Raw genomic sequence first — 24,037 nt, 5'->3', positions numbered from 1 at the left:
AGTTTATGAGCAGCAACAACTACAGGCTATACTTGTAGTTTTTATCCCAGTATCATATGACAGGTAAGGGAAGGGAAGGAGGATAGAGGAGGGTTGGGGGGAGAGGAGGAGGAGTGGGGGAGAGGAGGAAGAGGAGGAGGGGAGAGGAGGAGGATGTGGAGAGGAGGAGGGCAGTGGGGCGGGCGTCAACCAAAGGACTGAGTTCAGCGGCTTCAATCCAGAGCCCGGGGGGGGGAGGTTTCGTCACAGGGGAGGGCTGGTTCCCGAACGCAATACTCCCTCGCTCCCAGCTGGCGGCTCCAGGCTGCAGGCTCCAGGCCCCGAGTATAGGGGGGGAAGTGATCGGGGGAGGGTGACTTCACTTGCAGCGCGTGGAACACAGAGCACGCCGCGCACGGCAGACCCATTGTGACGTCATCAGTGAGACCATCTCGTTTATTTTTAACGTTTTATCGGATTTGTGAAAATTTTCATTCGAGAAATAAAGCATGAATTTTTCAGATAAGGTGATTTCGGACTCCAGGGGTAAATCTCTACTGGAATATGTAAATATTTTACCGTTAGCGCGTCATTTTTTCGAGATGTGACAACACACCAACAAATAAATATACACACACACACACACAAAATCAGAGTTTTATAGTTATAAGGATATGATATGATATGATATGGTGAGTGCTTGGATGAGGAAGCTACAAATATTAAATCACAAAGCCAAAGGTATTGTGCAATTATTCTTTTCAGCAGGTGTGTGTTAATTGTGTAATGGTAAAGTGACAAATCAGAGCAAGAAAATCATCCAAGACTGCCATGATCTGTCTGAAAGTCTTGGGCCTGTGGTCAACTATCTTGCCAGGTTAAGTTATTTTCATTTTCTAAGAATGGATCGTACCAAAATAGCACCGTTACCTACTTCTGCTGTAGATGCAATTTAATCTATAATCTTCTCAATATATTCAATAATTGCACATCCGCTGTTGTCTCTACAACTGAACTTGACAGCTTTTGAATCTTTACCTTACTAGTTCAATAGCAAGATTTTCTGACACAGACATTAAACGAAAAGATTCAATATATTTTAAGTAAATGTTTATAATTTTCATTGCCGGTCACCAACACAGCAACATACATTGATAACTCCTTTATCCATTTATATACATTCATTTAATTTGACAAATGGATCAATCACAAACATTTAAAATAAACATAAAATGACCTCCTTTCTATTAAAAAAACGTTTGGACATACTGCCCAAAAGTCTTTCCTCACCATCTGATACCTACTTCCAACAAAAGCTGTGCCTGCATTTTGCAACTAAATAGTGAAGTGCAATGCGGAATTTATTGCTAAGGTGTAGAAACAATAACGATTTCTGGACATTTTATCATTTTAAGATCTACAAGTGACAACTTATGTTGGCTACACTTTTGGGCTGACACTCTGATCTGAATACAAATCCAATTCCAAAGTCAAACACAACACGTTACTTCATTCAAAAATCTTTAGGAAATAAGGTAGATTACAGAATTGATTCTAAAATTATAAAAATAATTAATTTTGGAAAGTGCTCTTTCCACATTAGCAATAGAAATTAACTTTGATTATAAAACAGTAGCACGCAATATTTAATTAAAAAAATTAAAATGATTATGGGGAGAAAAAAACTGAAAACTTGTGACTTGTAAGTAATAATTCAATTCACCTTAACTTAAAGTTTATGGCCTCAAATGGGGACAGTGGATCAAGAATCCATTTATTCTGTTTGCCTGATCACAATCTTTTTTGTTTAACATTTCTGCAAGTCTACAAATGGCAACCTAATGGGTTTTTTAGAAAAGGAGTTCTGCCCTTCTCTCTCCCAGTTATAAATTAAAGTTCCCTTTCAAATAAATTATCAGCTTGGCAATGACCACAACTTTGTCTTGTTGATATTTTTAAATAGCAAAATGTGTCGATGCCAACGTGCTCAACTCAATAATCCGAGCCCAAGAAATCTTGGGAAATCTAATTCAATAGAAAGGCATAACAGTTGTACGCCTCACAAGAAAGACTCTTTTTACTGTTTCCAGAAAATTGCCAGTATCTTCATTATTCATATTTCACCCAGAAGTGGCTGTGGAAAAAGAGAATAAAATAAGATTAGTGGGCATTTGGCATACAGAGATAAACCTTGCAATAAATAGTAATTGGAGCAGAAAATATAAGATGGCGTTTGATAACTTTAGTTGCTGCAGAATGCCTGTTGCCACAATTATTTACTAAATATTACATGCATTCACAAATGATACCTAGTGTCAGTTCGTGGTCATCCAAAATTAAATTCCTGTTCTTTACATCCATTAACTAATGTTGTTGCATTTATCCCAACACCCTTTAATCACACCAAAATAGATGGGTGATTCAAGAAAGCCAACACTGCCAAAACCATAGTATTACATCCAGTCCTGTCTTCATCTAATATATGCATAGTCAGTACATTGTTGGATAGAAATTGTTCATTCAAATTGATAACTAAACACACCTGACAAGACAAGCATCAGCTCATACATTTCTTAAATAGCAGTGACCAAAGGTACAAGTGAGAGAAAAGCTTTTTAGGTTTTTTTTAAAAATCATAGGGATAGACAGAGTTGACATGGATAAGTTTTTCCCACTGAGAGTAGGGAGGATTCAAACAAGGGGACATGACTTGAGAATTAAGGGACAGAAGTCTAGGGGTAACATGAGGGGGAACTTCTTTACTCAGAGAGTGGTGGCTGTGTGGAATGAGCTTCCAGTGAAGGTGGTGGAGGCAGGTTCCTTTTTATCATTTAAAAATAAATTGGATAGTTAAATGGACAGGAAAGGAATGGAGGGTTATGGTCTGAGCGCAGGTATATGGGACATGGGGAGAATACGTGTTCGGCACGGACTAGAAGGGTCGAGATGGCCTGTTTCCGTGCTGTAATTGTTATATGGTTATAAGGGCAGCACAATGGTGCAGCAGTTGAGTCACACAGCACCAAAGACCTGTGTCAGGTGCTGTCTGCGTGGAGTTAGAATGTTCTCCCTGTGATCATGTGGGTTTTCTCTGGGTGTTCTGGTTTCCTCTCATATTCCAAAGATGTGTAGATTTGTAGGTTAATTGGCTTCTGTAAATTGTCCCAATTGTGGAGGACATAGAATGTATACAGGTGATTGGTGGTCAGAGTGGATTCCGTGGGCCGAGGGATCTGTTTCCACACTGTATCTCTAAACTAAACTAACATAACAACAGAGGTAAATGCACATATCGGAAGTCAACAGTTCAGACCAATCCTTAAAGGCAAATTAAAATAATTTACTACAGGGTAAGATCTTGCAATAATGTTATTATTTTCAAGAATGACATGCTGTGAAACTAGGTTCTTTACTATCCGAGGAAAGGCAATGCACAGTTTTTTTTTAATCCATTTCATACCAGATAGTCAAGACATCAAGATTCCTCATTTTATGTATGTGTTTATATAAACAGGAGCCTATACAGCTTTTAATGAAACAAACCAACGTTACCAGATTAGCTAATTGATGGTTCCTTGCCTGGGAAAATTAACAGAAGGCTAGAGAGCATCAACTCACCTACAAATTTCTCGCATATACCCAGCATGTACCAAGATCAACAATGATAGCAACTGAATGCCAGTTTTGTCCACTCTCCAGGGAACTGGGATACAGTGGCAGGGGAAAGTGAAATATTAGTGCATGTTTCTGTTCTCTGGAATGGATTTATTACAGCAGTGCCAAAGGCCTTTCAAAATGCATGTTGTTTTGAAGATAAAAGCCCCAGGCACAATATTATAGATTGCAGTAAATTACCTCTATGGCATCATTGAGGATGGATGTGCGGGCGCTTGGTCGCTTCCATTCACAGTTACAGAGCATCCAGGCCACAGTCAGGGAGAAACACAGCAGTAAAACTCCCAAAGTATTGGCCAAATATGCCTCAGGTGGAAGCTTCATATATGGTGTAGACGAGTTGGCAGCATTGCTAAAGAAAACCATATTGATTAGAATGTAATTAAATTAGACATGCAGGGCTATTTTATTCTATTATTTAGTTTGTTTCTATTCCCCCATCGCATCGAATTCTCCTGCCCTCAGCGCTGATGATGCTCTGGGGTAGTTAGACAAGATATACATGAACAACTTAAATGTTTGACAAGGTATTTTTGAACCTTTCCTGAAACTTCTTAAACATTGTCAACACGTCAGTCAATGACACGTGGTCCAGCTCGTGGAGCTACTGCCTTGTGGCTTCAGTCATCCATGTTCAATCTTGGCTTCCAGTGCTATCTGTGTGGAGTTTGTACATTCTCCCCATGTTTCCTCCCAAACATATGCAGGATGTTAAGTTTGGTCACCACTAATTGCCACAAGCATGTAGGTGAATGGTAGAATCGTGAGAGAAGTGTAAGAGAGGCAGACTAAAGTGGAATTTGTGTAGGACGTAGGCCAAAGGGCCTGTTTGTGTACTGATAGAAAAATGCTTCCCTAAATACCTCACAAGTGTGTTAATGAAATCCAACACAGTTACATGAAGTTGTGTTAGGTAAGGGGATCAAAAACATTGTCACAAAGGTGAGAGGAGAAGTATAAAGATAAAAAGGTTGAGAAGGGAAATCATGAACTCCAATGGTTTCATTAGACATCAAGTGAAATCATGAGCCTAAAATTTTTTTTCCGAAGAATTTTCTAGAGTTTGTTTAGTGCAAAATAAAAGGGTAAAATGGTATGAGCACAGTTCCCATCCTCATTCTATGGAAAGGACATTTTTATTAGTGTAAAATCTTGTACAAAATCAGGGTGCCATAAGAACCTTTTAAATATTAAATCAATTTTAAAGCTTAATTTCTGTAGAAAGTAATAAAAGCAACATAACAAGATCTGAACCAACAATGCAATTATTATGTAAAAACAAAAAAAAATCAGTACATAATTTCATCTGTTTTAATAATATGATTAAGGGATAAATATTGGTGAAGAGATCAGGAGTCATTTTTTTGATTTTTAAAATAGGAACTTGCGTCTCCCCACCAAGTAAAAGAAGCTTTAAATTAACATTTCATTTGAAAGATGCAGCCCCAGTAGTATAGCAACCCTTCAGTACCGAACTAAGTTGTCAGCCTTGATTTCAAGCCTGTCATTGGAGTAGGACGACCTTCTGACTCAAATGTGTCATAGAGTACCCCATCTACACTAGTCCACCTGCCTGCATTTGCCCATATCCCTCTAAACCTTTCCTATCCATGTAGCTGTCCTGATGCATTTTGAATGTTATAGTACCTGCCTCAACTACCTCCTCTAGCAGCTCATTCCATATACCCTCCACCCAGTGCTATGAACTAAGCTGTTCCCGGCACTATGCTTTGGTCTGTATCTAATCTATCTTAACACACAATTTATCCTTCCAAGGGCTTGTTTACTGCAGTTTTAAACCATTAACCACATCCTCACAACACATTCAATCATCTAGAAGACTCATGCGTCTATAAGGGTAATCAAGCTGACAATATCAGGCATCAGTGTAAAAGCCCAAGGAAGTAATCAACATTTTCATTAGATGTAAATACACAGCAAAAAGCACGAGAACATGTTAATTCCACCCGTCTGTCCAATTCAGCTACTGAAACAATCAGAGAATTCCTTGGAGAAGGTAAAAATAAATATATTTGTGAATATTTTGCAAAATTAACAGTATCACAAATGGATTAAATGTAGGATGGGTCCACATCAAATCAAGAATAATTAATTGTGTTTACAGACAACAAGAAAATGCTTTGATCTTGAAAATGTACTTACAGCACAAAAAATATTTTTTCATTGATTCCCGAGAGACAAGCAGCAATAGTCATAGCTAAGAAACAAATTCCAAAGAAGACATGTACATCTTTGTATGCAGCTCGGACCCAGAGCGGAGCACAGGGCAACAAAAAGGACAGGAATCCCAGGAGCCACTATAAATTAAAGAACAAGTTGGGACCTGTTAGCATGAAACTAACTGTAGGATGAGAAGATGAAAGTAACTATTAAACGAAGGGACAAAGACAATCCCTCTTTAGAAGATTAAACTCTCCTCTTTTATGGTCTGTTTCAATAGTTAGTGAGGTATGATAAGATTTTCTAAATGGGGTGATAATCCATAAATCGGAGTTGCAAAAGGACTTGGGAGTGCTGGTGCAGGAATCTCAAAAAATTAATTTGCAAGTCGTATGGATAGTAAAAGCAAACGTAATGCTAGCATTTATTTCAAGAGGGCTAGAATACAAAAACAGGGATGCAATGCTGAGGCTCTATAAGGTGCTGGTCAGGCCGCGTTTAGAGTACTGTGAGCAATATTGGACACTAGACTAAGTGGGACCTGTTGGGTCTCAGTCACATGGGAGGTCTGGTTCCCACAATGCAACCTGTTCCCCAACGCAATATTCCACCACTCACCCGTTCCAATGTAACCCATTCCCCCAACGCAATATTCCATCACTCACGCATAGCCCCCAACTGCGCAGGCATGGCTCATCTCCCCTCATCCCCAGCATTCCAACCCCCTCCTCTTCACCCTCCCTCTTCTTTCCCCTCTCCTCCTCCCCTCCCCACTCCCTCCCTCTCCTTTCCCTTACCCTGTCACTCCCTCTATAACTCCTCTCCCCTCCCTAACCCCCTCCTATCCCTCTATCCCCCACTCCTCACCTCCCCTATTCCCCCCCCCCACTATCCACCCTCACCTCCCCATTGAACCTCTCCCTCGATTTCCCACCCCCTACCTTCCCCACTCCTCTCCCTGTATTCCCCCACTCTCCCTCCTTCCCTCCTCACCTCCCCCACTTTCCCCCCTCCCCCTCCCTCCGCCTCTTCTCCCTCAATCCCGCCAATCTCTCTCCTCACCTCCCCAAATATTCCCCACTCCCTACCTCCCCACTCTCCCTCCTCACCTTCCCCACTTTCCCCTTCACCTTCCCTACCCCAATCAATCCCCCCCCCCACTCCCTCCTCCCCAGGATCTCGAGGTTGCAGCTGTCGGCCTCAGGGCTCGTCTCAGTGCCCAGGCCCCAGGGGAGAGAGAGGGGAGAGGAGGAGGGGAGTGGGGCGGTCGGCTGGCGAGCGGGCAGCGGGTGTCAACCAAAGGACTGCGAGTTCGGCGGCTTCAATCCAGATCCCGACTTGCTCGTTCTTTCTGCGTCCATATGCACTGTCAGAAAATTCTGCTACACTCACAAAAAGTAGCTGGGGAAGTGGCAATGGATATGACAATTACGGTCACTTTTCAGGTGAACAAGAAAAGCATTCAAGCTTAACTTTTACTGGTTTAGGTTTAGCATTATTATTGTCACGTGTATCGAGGTACAGCGAAAAGCTTAGTTTTGCGTGCCTTCGATTCAAATCAGATAATAGAACTGCGTTCTTACCTGCAAGCTAAAGAGGATGACTGTTGCAAATCCCACCCAGCTGTGTAAGGAATACAAATTGGGAATATGCATCTTATTGTGGAATCCAAATACTGCCAACAACCCAATAACTGCGAGAATCAGTGCACCAAGATTCAGGGCAGCATGTACCAACTTTAGGGTTATCTTGTTGCTCGACCACGTAAAGGGCAACCTGTACACAAGAATGGCTGGGAGAAAATAAATCAAGCTAACAGTTAGAACTTTCCAAATTGCATATCAATGCAGATAATGGAAACTTGGAATAAAGTGAGTGGAAAATATTGGAGAGTACAGAAAATTAACTATCTAATGTACGCATACATTTGCATGTTGCCACATGTGTCTACAAATATAGATTTCAAAATCTGCATTTTTTTAAAGTATAAAATTGACATAGCTCTGTTTTGCTAACTAATCAATACAGGCAGATAAATTAACTAATTATATTGATTTAATAAATGTTCTTAAACACAAGGATAAAACTGTTAATTATTTGAACTACAATTACGTGTACAAAAGTAGCATGTTGTGTGAAACGCTGTTAGTTTACAGCCTTTGGTTGCTGTTATTTTCTTCAACTATTTATGTTTGGGATTTTTTGTTGCTTTATTGTAACGTTCCTTTTTGGTCTCTGCTCTCATTTCACGTTTAACAATGTTGTTTTGGGGCAGTTTCATCTTAGACATTTAGCTTAATCTTCGTAGAGGGAAGCAAGATAAATCTTCAGCCCGTGTGTGGCAGAGCTTGGAATAATTCGTTCCATAGATGCAGCCTCACCCGCTGAGTTCCTCCAGCATTTTTGTCTACCTTCGATTTTTCCAGCATCTGCAATACTTTCTTAAACAGAGCTTGGAATAAGCAAGTTTACAGGAAATAATTAAAGTTGCCTGTAACCTATTTTACTCAAACCAAATATGTAGCGAGATGTAGTAGCATTTCCTTATGATGCAGGTGATGTTGGCATGTACTGCTAATGCAGTTGTAACAGAATTTTGCTACAAAGCCATTAAGCTGTCAGAGCATGCAACTATATTGCAAACGCATGAATAAATAAAAAGCAGATACAATTCACAGGAAGGTTTGGAAGATAAATAGCCTCACTACACCTAAATATTAAAAGTGATTTTTAACTGAGGGCAAATACATTCTGGATAAATATTCCAAGCTTACCATTGCCATAGAGCACAAACCAAGACACCATGCAAAGAGGGTGCCAGTTAAACATCTTTCCTGTTCCATCCCAAGCAAAACCTCCTCGATAACATGTATTCCAAGTAATCACGATGATTACACAAATTAGACCCAAGAGGAGAGACACGCTGTACGCAAAGTAAAACATGTTGCCGCTCTTCACCGTTGCCCTGCAATGTAACAAAGAGAAATCTTCAAATATCTATAACGTGATGCTCCTCATTCAAATGAAGGAGGAAGAAAAGGTAGCAAATAATTAAATTATTTAAAAAATGTTTTACAAAATGGAACGGAAACAAAATGCTCAGTGGAGAGTTATAATTATAAATCTAAAGTTACATACGTACATTTCTTGCCAATTCTGCACAATTATGGATTCTCCATGGGATGAGATTCCCCAGGGCTGGCATGTTTTCAGTGTTTTCCTACATTAATGCTAATACACTGTAGCGTGCAAATCCAGTTGATAAATGCAGTACAAGATATCTGATATCGGGAAAGCCGATGAAAGAGGCCCCAATTTAACCAGCGGCGAAACTGGAGGGATGATGAATAGAAACTACCCATGTCGATAAATAGTTTCTTTGGATAAATAATCCCAAACAAGGGGCAGTTGAAGTTTCAGAAGTATGGTAAACAATCATAGTGTGCAGACACTAGCAAGTTTGCGGAATGCACAAAGCTGGGTGGCAGTGTGAACTGTGAAGACGATGTTAGGAGGTTGCAGGGTGACCTGGACAGGTTGAGTGAGTCGGCAGATGCGTGGCAGATGCAGTATAATATAGATAAATATTATCTATATTATATAAAAACCATTCCAATTTTAAAATTCTCACGTAGTTGCAAACTCCTTTCGTGGCCTCATTTTCCTCTTTCTAATCTCAAACTGCATTGTCTCTTCGATCATGCCTCAGATTCTGCATTTTATAAATGACAGTGCTTTCAATTGTCAATGACCTCTGATTTTAAAATCCAATCCAACTTCCTGATCCTCTAAGAGACACTATGACCATGCCTTTGGTCATTTATTCTAATATTTCCAAATAAGATTTAACTTTTATTAGATAACCTAATTGCCAAGCATATGGGATGTTTAGCTACACTAAATGCACTGTAAGCTGTTGTTGAATAGTTTTATGAAATCATTACACATTTTGATTTTTAAGTACATGACAACGTACAAAAATATATAGCAAGACATATGGCATAATTTTTGCTTGTACGGATTGGAAAATTAATGTAAAGTATATGATTTATTTCTTACCAGCAATTTGTTCCAATGGTGTTATTTTGAAATAAGAGAAATTATGTCCTTGAATCTTCAAACTTCTTCCTAAACAGGGAAATCAGTTTATATTCCATATCAAAACTATAGAGATAGCTTAATTGCCACTGTTCCAAAGGTACATTTTCTTATCTCCCAGGTCACTTTTAAACTCGGCCATTTAAATTCGGCTTCCGCTCTATGATCTTTGGTTTAAAGCGCATTCCTTTGCCAATGTATTATGTGAGTTGAAGTCCTTAAATGTTCATCTGGACTTCAACTCCCACAATGCAACTTCTTCTTCGCTCTCTTTTTTTAAAGGCGAATCTCCGACACACTGGGAACACTAAAACCAAATCTTGCTCGTATAATTTCTCAACTATCTCACAGAGGGTTCTGCAACAGTGGCAGAGAGGAGAGTTTGAAAGTTTAATTTTGTTTTAAAAATGTATTGCCTCCATAAGACACAATGAATGGAACTAGATATTGCAGAGAAGGAAATCTAACCTATTCGGTTTGGTCTCGTGACTTGCGATCAAACAATGTCCATTGGCTTTTAATTATCCTTTGAAAATGGCCAAGCAAGTGATTCAGTTCAGTGAACAATTATGACTTTACAACAAATAACAGTTCTGCCAGTGATATTCATGTTACAAGAACAGTGTTTATTATTAAACAGGCACTGTATCCCAAATCAAATGTAGGCCCTGTATCCAATATTGGGAATGTTCAGGCGACAGTGAATTAGCTGTGATATCTCTGTTCCTCCATCACATGTAAGCAATGAAAATAACTTAAATTTTTACCATTAATTTTTGTTCCTTTCTTCCTTTTTTTTTCTTTTCTTTCTAGGGTCTTATTTATTTTCTTTGCTTCTCTAATTCCTTCCCTAAGGGGTTCTCTTCTCCCAACACTTTCCTGCACCTTCACGATTCTTGCTTACTTTCCTTACTTCTTTTATTTCTATCTTTTTTAAAGCTCAAAAAATGAAGTGGTACAACATAATGTAATAAGATATATGCGATGTATTAATGTGATTTACTGCACTGCTAATAAAAAAAAAATTAAAAAAAATAAATTAAAAAAATGACATACAGCTGAAATTACATACAGTGACATCATCCAAGTCACCAAGCTGCTAAACCTTATATCGTGGTTGGAAATCTACTGCTGTCATTGGCATTTCAACGCAGTACCGGAGGGAGTATTTTCAGTTGAATTTATTAATGCAATGGCTTACACTGTTAAATTTATGCTATGTCCCCTGAAGAAAACAATATTGTAGTAAAAGCTAAACTACTCATTATTTAATCATATTTAATCACTCATTATTTAACCATTCGTGGAAGACATTATAACAATGACTACACTGCAATTCAAGAGTCGAAAGTTATTCATTGTCATATTTACTGAAAATGGAGCAATGAAATTCTTACATGCAGCAGCATAACAGGTCTGTAAACACAATACTCATAGATAATATAATAAACAAGAAATGTTCAATAAATGTACAAACTAACCATATTTTTGTAAAATATAAACCAGAAGTCCTCAGTGCAATCAAGACAGTTTGTAGTTCATGGTTAGTTGGATTTTTTTTTTTTTTTTTTAATATTTTATTTTATTAGAAGTAAGCACAGTCATATGGCACCAAAGTGCCTAATATATATTTTCATAATACATTTTATGTACAACTTCTTTTTTTTTTTGTTACATTGAAAAAAGATGAGAATAAGAAAAAGAAGTTAGATAGTAAAGGATAGAAAAATGTGAGATATATAGTGTGTGAAGAAAGAAAACGAGTAAATGAAGAAAGTTGAGAGAGAAAATAGTGAAAAGAAAAGGAGATCATTATTTATAGTCTTGACCAACCCTCGTCCAGTCCTGAAACAGTTATTTTTTACAATTGTGTTGCACCATATGATTCCAAAAAAACGACGAATGGAGACCAACTCGTTATGAATTGGTCTGATTTATCCATTAGGAGGAATCGCATTTCCTCAAGATGAGCGGTGTCCAACATACTTGCAATCCACATTTTAAGCGCAATCAAGACAGTTTGTAGTTCATGGTTAGTTGGATTTTGTAGTGTTCAAAAACCTGATGGTTGTTGGGAAGAAGCTGTTCCTGAACCTGGAGGACATGGATTTCAGATTCCGATACCCTCTTCCAGATGGCAGGACTGAAATGAGTGCATGGCTAGGGTGGCGTAGGATTCTTGATAATGTTGGCTGCCTTTTTGAGACAAAGTGTTTTGATATCTGTTTACTTGTAAAATAAGTAAACTAGTACATAGTAGGTCCCCACCTCAGTCATGACTGACCATGGGTGATGCATCCTAGTTTGCAGGTGATGTGTGGTCGGATGCAAGCCTGAGCGATGTCATATGGAGGACAGGCTGTTGCCCATGCAGCATGTCCCCTCGCTCCATGTCTGCCCGATCCAAAGGAACAGTAGGGCCATTACAGTTTGGCACCAGCGCCGTCGCAGGAGCTGCGAGGTTGTAGACAACGACGAACTACCTTAGGGGCTCCGACTCCGGATTTTCTTGAGGTTTACTCCAGGACCTTTTTCATGACTGGATATGGCCACAAGGCAGTTGAGGTTTTAAATCAGAGTTTTCCCTCTCCTAGATGGACCACATTCTCAGGCTAACAAGCCCCATCCGCCCGAGACTCATGGGGGCGAGAGCGCCTTCTCCACGTCTGGTGGTTTCTCTGGAGTTATGTGTGGAGGTAGTTCTCCGGTCTGCTTCAGATTCACTCAGTTACGTCAGATTAGAAGTCCTGACTCTTGTCTCGACTTCGTATGATCTCTCATCCAGTCGTCTCTGAACTGTTGCTCAGTTGTAGATTTTTGACTGTTTTCCTTGCAAATCCTTCATCTTTTTCCTCTCTTCTGTGAGTATCTCAGCACCACGTGGTTTGAGGAGGTTAGATGTTGTTGGAAGTGTCGTCCTTGTTCTCCTTCCATGTAGTCTTTGTGCAGGACCACTGTTCACTCCTTGCGCATGGGGTATTGCGTAATTCCAGTATTGCCAAGTAAAAGTCTGTCTTGGAGAGATTAGTTTTCTTCAGCACTCGCTTTGCTGCCTTGGCTGCCGATTCCAACTTTCCATTAGCTTGGGTATGTCTTGGAGAAATTGTGTAGTGGTCAAATTTCCATTTCCTGGCAAATTTGGCAAACTCCTCTGATGAGAACTGTGTCCCGATGTCGCTTACCACAGTGCTGGGAATTCCGTATCTTGCCAAATGGCTCTTGAGTTTCACAATGATTGTCCTGCTGTTCAGGTCGTACAGTCTGTCTATCTCCCAGAAATTGGATAGATAGTCCACTGTGATTAAATAGTGCTTTCCCTTCAGTTCAAACATATCGGTTCCCACTTTCTCCCATGGTCAATCTGGGAGGTCTTGGGGCATCAGAGTTTCTTTCTGATTCTGTTGTTTGTACGTCCTGCAGGCTTCACAGTTTGAAATGAAATGTTTCACATCAGAGTTCATTCCGGGCCAGAAAATGCATTCTCTAGCACGACTGAGGGTTCCTTCCACTCCCAGGTGAGAGGTGTGGAGTATCTCCTTCATAACTCTTCGTAGAGTGACAGGGATTACAACTCTCTCTCCTCTGACTACTAGGCCATCTTGCACACTCAACTCATCTCTGACGTTGTACAGTTGTGCTGCCTCTGGAACTTCTGCCTTGTGATCTAGCCATCCATTTTGAATTACTCTCTTAACTGTTTGTGGTGTTTTGACATCCTTGGTATGGGCTTGGATGTGTTTGACCTTGTCCTCCCCTCTGTTCAAGGACTCAACTACGTTGATATCAGTGAATCTAATTGATCCTGTGGTGTCAGGGAGGTATGCTTGGGAGATCATATCTGCTAAATGCATGTCTTTTCCCTTTACCCACTTGATCTTGATGTCGTAGTGTAGCATCCTCATCATCATGCCCTGGCGACATGACTTCCAATGGCTTGTGGTCACTCTCCATGATCACTCCCTGTCTGTAGGTGTACTGATGGAAGCGCTCAAGGGCAAACACTATTGCTAGTGCCTCCATCTCAATCTGAGCATATCTCTGCTTGGTTGGCATCAATGCTTGACTCACATAGGACAGTGGTTGTCCTTTCTGCATAAGTGTTGCACCTTGACCTGCCTTACGTGCATCACATTGTATTGTCAGCTGTTCGTCTGGTGTGTAGTGTGCCAGGATAGGTGCCGTTGTCATCAGGATCTTTGACATTGTCATGTCATGTTCTGATGACCATTCCCACTCTGCTTCTTTGTGGGTCAATCTCCTCAAAGGCTCGAATGCGTTCGACAAACTTGGCAGGAATCTTGCCAAGTAGTTTACACTGCTTGTAATCTCTGGATATCTGTTGGATTGGTAGGGTTGGGCATCTTCATGATAGCTTAGATCTTCTTCGGATCTGTTTTCAGGCCACAATCTGTAATTATATGTCCTAGAAATGTGATACAGGTAGTTTTCACTACCGACTTTTTCCGGTTCAGCTTGATGCCCCTGTCTCTGCATCGCAGAAGAAGATCTTGCAGTCATGCATCGTGATTTCTTTCTGCATCTTCTCTGGTGTCCCCTACGCCGAATAGGATGGTCATCTGCACACATTCCACTCCCTTTAATCCTTCTACGGCTTGTTGCAGCTTCTTCTGGAAGATCTCAGCACTTACTTTCAGTCCAAATGGCAATCTCTTCCAGCGATATATCCCAAAAGGGGTGTTCATGGTTGTTAGGAAACTGCTCCCCTCATCTAGTTCGCAGTGGAGATATCCTGACTTCAGATCTAATTTGGAGAAAATCTTCGCCTTGGATTGCTCTGGAAGTACATCGTCCTGTACATCCTCAGGTACTGGCTTTACAGAACACTGTGATGGGGTCATATCGTCTGACCTAGTTGCCAACTTGACCTTGCCAGGCAGTCTCCCAGTCTTTATATCTCTTGAGTAATGATCCAGCCTCGCTAACAGCATTGAGGCTCTTGAAGTTCTCGTAGTGAACCGTGATGAGTTTCATCTGTTGTGCAGCTTTGCCACTCAGGAGCGGTGTGAACCAGCCTTCCTTTACCACTATGAAGTGAACCCGGTACTCTTTGAGTGTTCATCTTGTTCAACAGATGCGGACGACAAAACCACTCCGGTTCTGCATGCTCTCCTTCCTCTGCTTGCAGCAGCAGGCAAAGTGGTTTTGTCGTCCGCATCTGCTGCAGTTCCTTCCCATACGCTGGGCATTCCTCCTTCCTACGCTTATGCATCCTTGCACAGATCTTGCACTTGACTAGTGCCTGATTCTTCCTATGTGAAGGGAAATCAACGATATTTTACCTCGGTGTGAATTGTTCCACCTTGTGTATTGTCGGCTCTTCGACGATGACCTGCATTCTTACCGTTGTTACCACCGAGGATCTACAAATGTCCACAGTTCCCTGCAGTGTCAGATTCCTCTTCTGAAGGAGTGTCTTCCTAGTTGACCGGTCTGCAATACCAATGACGATGCGATCGCGAATGAGGCTTTCTCTCAGGCACTCACAGAAGTTGATGTTTTAGCAAGCTCCTTCAGCTCTGCAACATACGATTCAATGCTTTCCCCTGACTTCTGGTCTCGTTTATTGAAAACAAATCTTTCATAGGTTTCATTCGTCTCTCCTATGATGATGGTAGACATCTTGTCGATGATGACTTTCACATCTGACTCATCTGTTACCGTCTCGAACGTCAGGGTATTGAAGATTTGCACGCCCTCCGATACAACAGTGTGCAGGAATACTGCTTTTTGATACTGTTTCTCCTTCTTTTCCAGTTCTGTTATCACTGCATAATTTTCATACATTTGTTTAAACATTTTCCACTATTCCACCCTGTTCTCTTTGAGCTTTAGATTGGGTGGTGGAACCACATGGAAAGATGGACTGGTCTGCGCCATTTTGAAATAACAGCAAATTCCCTCGCTCTTACTAGCTTATTATATTTTTAAGCAGTCTCTCACAGCACATCGTTTTAACCTTCGACTCCCACAGCACTGATTTACACGCAGCATCTTATCTTTGTGTGTTAACTGACCTGCATTCATTCATGCATGTAGCTAGTCCGGTCGCTGAGTATTGAAACATTGATTCCTGAAAGCTTGTCAAAGCATTTTTTCTAATCATCATAGTGTCTATTTGATTCACAAATGTGCACTTTCACCACTGCCTCCATGTTTTGATATCTGTGTACTTGTAAAATAAGTAAACTAGTACATAATATACAGAGAAAGATGGCTGCACACACACTTGTGTTGGAGTCTGAAACAGGAAAGATTTATTTCCAAGTCAAAGGTCACTGACTGATTTACTGAGCATGTGCGAGAATGAGCACAGCTCATATGCATAAATTACAGGGATATTGTCACACAAAGCCTCTTAGAGATCCCTTTGATGGTGGGGAGGTTGTTACCTGCAATGGACATTCAATGTTTAGAAGGGGTTTTGGAACATCATAATAATAATAATAATCTTTATTTATATAGCACTTTTCAACAAAACCAGTATTTGAACCAAAGTGCTTTACAGAGATTGATTAAATTAATTGAACAGATCAAATGTCAATAAATCCATACAAAACAAAAAAGAGAAAAAAGAAAAAAGACACAGAACAGTACACTATAGAAATCAACATGAAACGTCCCCCCACAGCAGAATTCACTGTGAGGGAAGGCACTAAAAATATCCAGTTCTCCCCCTCATAGTCCACCCGAGGTCGGGGTCTATATGTGGCCTCCTCAGCCAACTCGATGTTCTCAGGCCCTCTGCCGCGAAGCTGGATCATCGGCGTCGGGTGAACATTCTTCAGCGGCTTGGACTGAAGTGGCCGCTTCCTCCCTGAAGATTGCAATGTCCAAAGTTCTCAGGCCGCGCTGGCCGGACCTCTGACACTGGCGAACTTGGACACCAGGCCCCGCGGTGTTGAAATCCAGTGCCGCCCGCCCGCGGCTGGACGCTCTGCAGCCGCAGCTCAGCGATGTTGCAGTCGGCGTTCCCAGTGCCCCGGAGCTTACCCGAAGGCGACCCGGTAAGGCATCGCCCGCTCCGTGTTGGTGTTGGTGTCCCAGCATCTGCACCGCCGGCGAAGCTATAGTCCCGGCAGGAAATCGTCGCTCCAGCGCTGCTCCAGCTCGATGGTAGGCCGCACAGAGAGGACGAAGAAGCGGTTCGGAAGAAAACCGCATCTCCGACCAGGTAGGACTGGGATTAAACAAAAAGTTTCCCCCTCCCCCCCCCCCCCCCCCCCCCCTGCCACCTAAACATAAGACTTCAAGTTAAAATTTCCCAAGGACAGAACTAAAAATAAAAATAAAAAAGGTAGAAAGGACGGACTGCAGGAGGAGCAGCCATACACAACGGCGCATCACCCCCGCAGTCCGCCATCTTTAATAAGGGGTAAGCCATTTAGAACAGAGACGAGGAAACACTTTTTCTCACAGAGAGTTGTGAGTCTGTGGAATTTTCTGACTCAGAGGGCGGTGGAGGCCGGTTCTCTGGATACTTTTAAGAGAGAGCTAGATAGGGCTCTTAAATATAGCGGAGTCAGGGGATATGGGGAGAAGGCAGGGATGGAGTACTGATTGGGGATAATCAGCCATGATCACATTGCAGGGGTGCTGGCTCGAAGGGCCGGTTGGCCTACTCCTGCACCTATTGTCTATTGACTATTGTGTTTAAGAAGGAACTGCAGATGCTTGAATAATAATAATAATAACTTTATTTATAAAGCACTTTAAACAACTGCAGTTGCCACAAAGTGCTGTACATGAGAACTCATGGACAAGAAGTTATTACAAACCATTAAAAACCGTAAAACAAAGGACTATAAAACAGTAAAAATTAAAAGACATTAAAAGCACTAAAAACAGGAGCAATGTCTCAGCCAGTGTCTCAGCCAGAGAATAAAAATGGGTTTTTAGGGTGGATTTGAAGATGGACAGTGAGGGGGCCTGTCTGATGTGCAACAGCAAGGTGTTCCAGAGTGCCGGAGCAGCAACAGAAAAGGCTCTATCCCCTCTGAGCTTCCGCTTAGACCTTGGTACCTCAAGGAGCAGCTGATCAGCTGACCTGAGGCACCGGGCAGGAGCGTATGGGTGGAGCAGCTCAGAGAGGTAAGGCGGGGCAAGCCCATTCAACGATTTAAAAACAAATAAAAGAATTTTAAAATGAACTCGAAAGTGAAAATCGAAGGTGCTCAAAAAAGCTGGAGAAACTCAGCGGGTGCAGCTGCATTTATGGAGCGAAGGAAATAGGCAACGTTTCGGGCCAAAGCCCTTCTTCAGACAATAGTTCACACTGACTATTGTCTATTATGGTGGTTTGTTGAATGCTGCCCAAAATCTTTACCATGTAAGTTACTTGCTGAGCAACTGAGAAGCAAGAGGATTCAAAAGAGGCAAATAAACTAACTGCATTGTGTCTGAATTAACTGTAAAGAACTCAAGTTCAAAATAAGGCCTGAAGAAGGGTCCTGACCTGAAACGTTGCTAGAAATGTCCAGATGAGACCGAAAGTTTTTTTAAAAGCCTCTTCCATCCTTCATTTGCTTTGTGAGGTTTTTGCCAAAGAGCAGTGGGTCTGGCATGAGACAATTGACAATAGGGCAAAAGCCATTCAGCCCTTTGAGCCAGCATCGCCATTCAATGTGATCATGGCTGATCATCCACAATCAGTACCCCATTCCTTCCTTCGCCCCATATCCCCTGATATGCACTATCGCACTATGGGAACTTCACTCGCCCCCCCTGCAGGAACTATACATCAGGAGGTGCAACTCCAGAGCCAATAAAATCATGGGAGACCCCTTCCGCCCATGCAACGGACTGTTCCAGCTGCTACGGTCAGGCAAACGCCTCCTTTGCCATGCTGTGAGAACGGAGAGATTGAGAAGGAGTTTCTTCCCAGAGGCCATTCGGACTGTAAATCTCACCAGGGACTAACTTTACTGAACGTTTTTCCTTCCAATATTTAATATGTAAAATAATATGTGTGTGTTTATAATTGTGTTTATAGTTTGTATGGTTGTTTGTTTGTCTTTTTGCACAAAGTCCGCGAGCATTGCCACTTTTCATTTCACTGCACATCTCGTATGTGTATGTGACGAATAAACTTGACTTGACTTGACCACTATCTTTAAGAGCCCTATCTAGCTCTCTCTTGAAAGTATTCAGAGAACCTGCCTCCACCCCCCTCTGAGGCACAGAATTCCACAGACTCACAACTCTCTGTGTGAAAAAGTGTTTCCTCATCTCTGTTCTAAATGGCTTACCCCTTATTCTTAAACTGTGGCCCCTGGTTCTGGACTCCCCAACATTGGGAACACGTTTCCTGCCTCTTGCATGTCCAAACCCTTAATAATCTTATATGTTTCAATAAGATCTCCTCTCATCCTTCTAAATTCCGGAGTATACAAGCCCAGCCGCTCCATTCTCTCAGCATATGACAGTCCCGCCATCCTGGGAATTAACCTTGTGAACTTACGCTGCACTCCCTCAATAGCAAGAATGTCCTTCATCAAATTTGGAGACCAAAACTGCACACAATACTCCAGGTGTGGTCTCACTAGTGCCCTGTGCAACTGCAGAAGGACGTCTTTGCTCTTATACTCAACTCCTTTTGTCATGAAGGCCAACATGCCATTCACTTTCTTCACTGTACCTGCATGCTCACTTTCATTGACTGATGAACAAGGACCCCACCCGATCCTGTTGTACTTCCCCTTTTCCCAACTTGACACCATTTAGATCATAATCTGTCTTCCTGTGTTTGCTACCAAAGTGGATAACCCCACATTTATCCACATTAAACTGCATCTGCCATGCATCTGCCCACTCACCCAACCTGTCCAAGTCACCCTGCATTCTCATAGCATCCTCCTCACAGTTCACACTGCCTGCCATTCTGAAAGGGACCCGTTAATCCCTACTCTTTGTTTCCTGTCTGCCAACCAATTTTCTATCCATGTCAGCTCTACCCCCAATACCATGGGTCCTAATTTTGCCCACTAATCTCCTATGTGGGACCTTATCAAATGCTTTCTGAAAGTCCAGATACACTACATCCACTGGCTCTCCCTTGTCCATTTTCCTAGTTACATCCTTAATCTTATTTCCAGAAGATTAGTCAAGCATGATATCCCCTTCGTAAATCCATGCTGACTCGGACCGATCCTGTTACTGCTCTCCAAATGTGCTGCTATTTCATCTTTTATGATTGACTCCAGCATCTTCCCCCGCCACCGATGTCAGGCTACCAATGTGGTTGTGAAAAACACTGTAAATGCAAGAACATTTTATAATAATAATAATAATAACTTTATTTCTTAAGCACCTTAAAAAACAACCAAAGCTGACCAAAGTGCTGTACAGAAAAAAGAACACAAGCAAGACATCATAAAACAGGCAGAACAACATAACATACAACTAACACGAGGCGCATAAATTACATACGAAAATCCAAACAATAAATTAAAATACATAAAACACGAGTACGAACCACGCAGCAAAACCAAGCAAATAAAGCAAATAAACAATTCAACACCTCACTGGTCTACAAAGGCCACGGAGAATAGATATGTCTTCAGGAGCGACTTAAAAACAGCTAGAGAAGGGGCCTGTTTAACGTGCAGAGGCAATTCATTCCACAATCTCGGAGCCGACACAGCAAAGGCACGGTCCCCTCTGAGCTTCCGCTTAGTCTTTGGCTCAATCAGGAGCAGCTGATCATCTGACCTGAGAGAGCGGGAGGGTGAATAAGGGTGAAGAAGCTCAGATAGGTAGGACGGGGCAAGACCACTTAGGGATTTAAAAGTAAATAAAATAATTTTAAAACAAATCCTATACTGAACAGGCAGCCAGTGGAGAGAGGCCAAAAGGTGTGAAACATGATCATGCTTTTGTGTGCCTGTCAAGAGACGAACAGCTGCATTCTGTACCATCTGGAGACGGGCAATGGAGGACCGACTAACCCCCAGATACAGTGCATTGCAGTAATCCAGCCGGGTGGTAACAAAGGCGTGGATTACCGTCTCAAAGTGCTGCCTTGACAAAATCGGCTTTATTTTTTATCTGCAAAGATCAGAAATACAATCATGGAACATCTGGCAAGCACTGACCTTTTACTTTTATATTTCTCTGCTCTGGTGGTTATGAACAGACGGCAAGTACTCTGTTTTGTACAGTCAGGCTATATTAAACATAGTGGATTACTCTGCCTCTGAAGTGGAACAACATTTCTCTTTATGGGAACACTATACAGATTTATTTTTGAAGGTAATGTTCAGCTGATTTACATGTTATATTGCAGAAGATTGACTTTGTTTATTGGAAGGTGCAGACATTTTGTCTCCAGAATTAAATTTGAACTAAAATTTTGTGGCGTCGGGAATATGACATTTGGGGTGCGGATATACTCTTTTATAGCGAGATAGAGAAAAAAAAACATTTATATTGTCATACTACAATAATGTGTGCGGTTGGAGTTTAATTTTTGCACAACTGCCTTTCTTGCAGATAGTGCAGGCACATATTACAGGCTCAAATGTTAAAGACACTTGAAATGTGATGCACTTCCCTGCTTGCTTTTTCCCTTTTCCCCAATCATTCATCAGCTTCTCCGGCACCTTGAAACATTGAATCACTCCTGTGTGGCTTTTGTTGGTCAAACAATCAGATAAAAGATTTTCAAAACGTGTCATCAAATGTATTTGAACCTGAAACTTGGTCATCTCAACAATCTTGAAACATCATCAAAATACTCCCTGAAAGAGATCCTTTGAAAGTGCTCATTTGGGCAACAACTTCCTTGAGAATGAAATCTGGTGAGACCATATTAATAATAGTAAAGGGTTTGTTCTCTTGTGCATCTTTAGATAATTTAAGTCTCATTGTCACAGCTCGAGTGTCACTTTCCTTGTGATAGTTAAGGGGGGCACAGTGGCACAGTGGTAGAGCTGCTGCCTTATAGCACCAGAGACCCTGCTTCAATCCTGATTATGGGTGCTGTCTGTATAGAGTTTGTACGTTCTCCTTGTAACCACAGGGGTTTTCTTCGGGTGCTCCGGTTTCCTTCCACACTCCAAAGACGTATAGGTTTATAGGTTAATTGGCTTCAATAAAATTGTCCATAATGTGTAGGATAGTGTTGGTGTATGGGATGATTGCTGGTCAGCATGGATTCAGTGGGCGGACTCGCTGCTTCCGCACTGTATCTCTAAAGTCCAAAGTAAAGAGTCAAGACTCTCTCAAGAGTCAAGAGTTCTTAATTGTCATATGTACTGAAACGGAATAATTAAATTATTATGTGCAGCAGCACAACAGGTTTGTAAACACAGTAGACAATAGATAACATCATAAATAAACATTAAAAAGTTTGTGAAGAGAAAATGAACTATAGTACACACAACAATTTCAACAACTTTCATTTTCACTGTTAATTTTTGTCAATGACATTTCAAGTTTCCAAGCAGTTCAAATTTATATCAGGCATGTAAATCTACTGCTGCAGTTGACATTTCAATGTAGGACACAGGAAGTTGAACAGTTGAATTTATATTAATGTTACACATTGGCACTCCCGCATATTAACACCTACTCCTCCTACCACCCAACTAGAGACATTTTTTTACATTTACCAAACTAATTAACCTACAAACCTGTACGTATGTCTTTGGAGTGTGGGAAGAAACCGAAGATCCGTGGAGAACGTACAAACTCCGTAGTCAGGATCGAACCTGGATCGATCGGCGCTGCGTTCGCTGTGACCAAAGATCTTACAGCAGAGCTCTGCTCTAAGATCTTTGGCTGTAACAGCAACTCTACCGCTGCGCCACCATGACCGCCCTTGTTGTTCAGCAATGCCCCTGTCCCACTTAGGAAACAGGAACGGAAACCTCTGGAGCCCAAGGTTTCCGTGCGGTTCCCGGAGGTTTTTGTCAGTCTCCCTACCCAAAGATATAGGATCTTTGTCCCTACCTGCAACCGCACGGAAACCTTGGGTGGGACGCAAAGTCTCCAGAGGTTTCCGTTCAGGTTTCGTAAGTGGGACATGGGCATAATGTTCTATTGTTCCATCTATACTTAGTGAATTAGACTAATACAGTTGCTATAAAACAGAACATTTTGGAGATAATCAGCAGGTCAGACAAAGTGAGACAGAGAGGAAACCTTTCACGTAAATGACCGCTCATTGGGTTATACTTAATATAGTTGCTTTTTCTTCAATATAAAAAACTGGACAGAAAGCTCGGCATGAGTTAACTATTTATTTTTCCACAGATACTTTACGACATTTTCTATTTTCAATGTTGAAGAGGGAAACAAGGAACAGCACATGCTGGTTTACCATTTTGATGGAAGTTGTCGAGAATACCTCCCGGTCGGTAGATGTCGTTGCCTTTGGAGGAGTAACTAGGGGCGCCGGACGGAGATGATGAAGCAAAGATCCTAATAATAGCAGAAGTGGTCAAAGATATTAGAAGAGCTCCTCTATAATCTTTGGAAGTGGTGACGAGTCCGTGAGGTGAGTGGTGGGAATCAAAGATCCTATAGCTCTGCTATAGGATCTTTGGTGGGAATCAGGATGTGTCCGCCGTCTGCATCCTGTATTGCGCTGGGTATTTACTCCCTCTAACTTCCAGCGCCCAGGCTGCTGAGATTGGCTACATTGGTCTCCACAAAAGGAGACAAAGTGCTCAGGGGGTCAGGCAGCTTTCGTGGAGAACATTGATAGGTGATGTTTCGGTTCCTGTCCCTTCTTTAGCCTTCTTAATCAATTTGAAGGGTCTCGACCCAAAACATCACCTATTCATGTTCTTGAGGTATGCTGCCTGACCCGCTGAGTTACTCCAGCACTTTGTCTCCTTTTGGGTAAACTGTCTTTAATAGTTGAGTCTGAAGAAGGGTCTCGACCCGAAACGCCACCCATTCCTTCTCTCCAAGGATATTGCCTGACCTGCTGAGTTACTCGAGCACTCTGTATTTTTTTTTAGTGCCCGTTTAACCCTGGTGGAATCATCCCTGGGTTCTTATCATTACATTGCACAGAAATGAAGCTTGATCTGTATGGATTGGATGACTTTTGGAGGAGATGCCAAACATATTTCCCCCA

At 41.6% G+C, this 24,037-nt stretch overlaps 2 protein-coding genes across 6 annotated transcripts in view; one reads left to right on the top strand and one right to left on the bottom strand.

Annotated features, from left to right (window-relative positions):
* armc7 (armadillo repeat containing 7) overlaps window positions 1-24,037 on the top strand; it is a 40,311-nt gene that overhangs the window by 6,981 nt on the left and 9,293 nt on the right. The window contains exons 1-2 of one of the 3 annotated variants that reach the window (XM_055649605.1): window positions 22,955-23,101; window positions 23,206-23,449. The exons of 1 other annotated variant lie outside the window; for it this stretch is intronic. The gene's annotated coding sequence lies outside the window, so the exon portion shown is untranslated. Of the gene's footprint in view, window positions 1-22,954; window positions 23,102-23,205; window positions 23,450-24,037 lie in introns of those variants that run through there. One more of the 3 variants, XM_055649604.1, reaches the window with a different exon arrangement.
* LOC129705794 (lysosomal membrane ascorbate-dependent ferrireductase CYB561A3) lies at window positions 625-23,411 on the bottom strand. 3 transcript variants are annotated; one of them, XM_055649602.1, is made up of 7 exons: window positions 23,273-23,411; window positions 9,895-9,963; window positions 8,610-8,800; window positions 7,419-7,627; window positions 5,818-5,972; window positions 3,835-4,006; window positions 625-2,113 (listed from the first exon to the last, which is right to left on the bottom strand). In XM_055649602.1, exons 3-7 carry the CDS (start codon window positions 8,776-8,778, stop codon window positions 2,093-2,095), a joined length of 726 nt encoding a protein of 241 aa, XP_055505577.1. In that variant the 5' UTR covers window positions 8,779-8,800; window positions 9,895-9,963; window positions 23,273-23,411; the 3' UTR covers window positions 625-2,092. The 3 variants fall into 3 exon arrangements, with proteins under 3 accessions (XP_055505577.1, XP_055505578.1, XP_055505576.1); XM_055649603.1 differs by lacking the exon at window positions 23,273-23,411 and adding an exon at window positions 22,584-22,802; XM_055649601.1 differs by lacking the exon at window positions 23,273-23,411 and having other exon boundaries at window positions 9,895-10,708.

This window comes from Leucoraja erinacea, chromosome 18, assembly GCF_028641065.1.
Source record: "Leucoraja erinacea ecotype New England chromosome 18, Leri_hhj_1, whole genome shotgun sequence".
In the NCBI taxonomy this organism is placed as follows: Eukaryota; Metazoa; Chordata; class Chondrichthyes; order Rajiformes; family Rajidae; genus Leucoraja; species Leucoraja erinaceus.
This window is presented reverse-complemented; position numbering and strand designations above follow the sequence as displayed.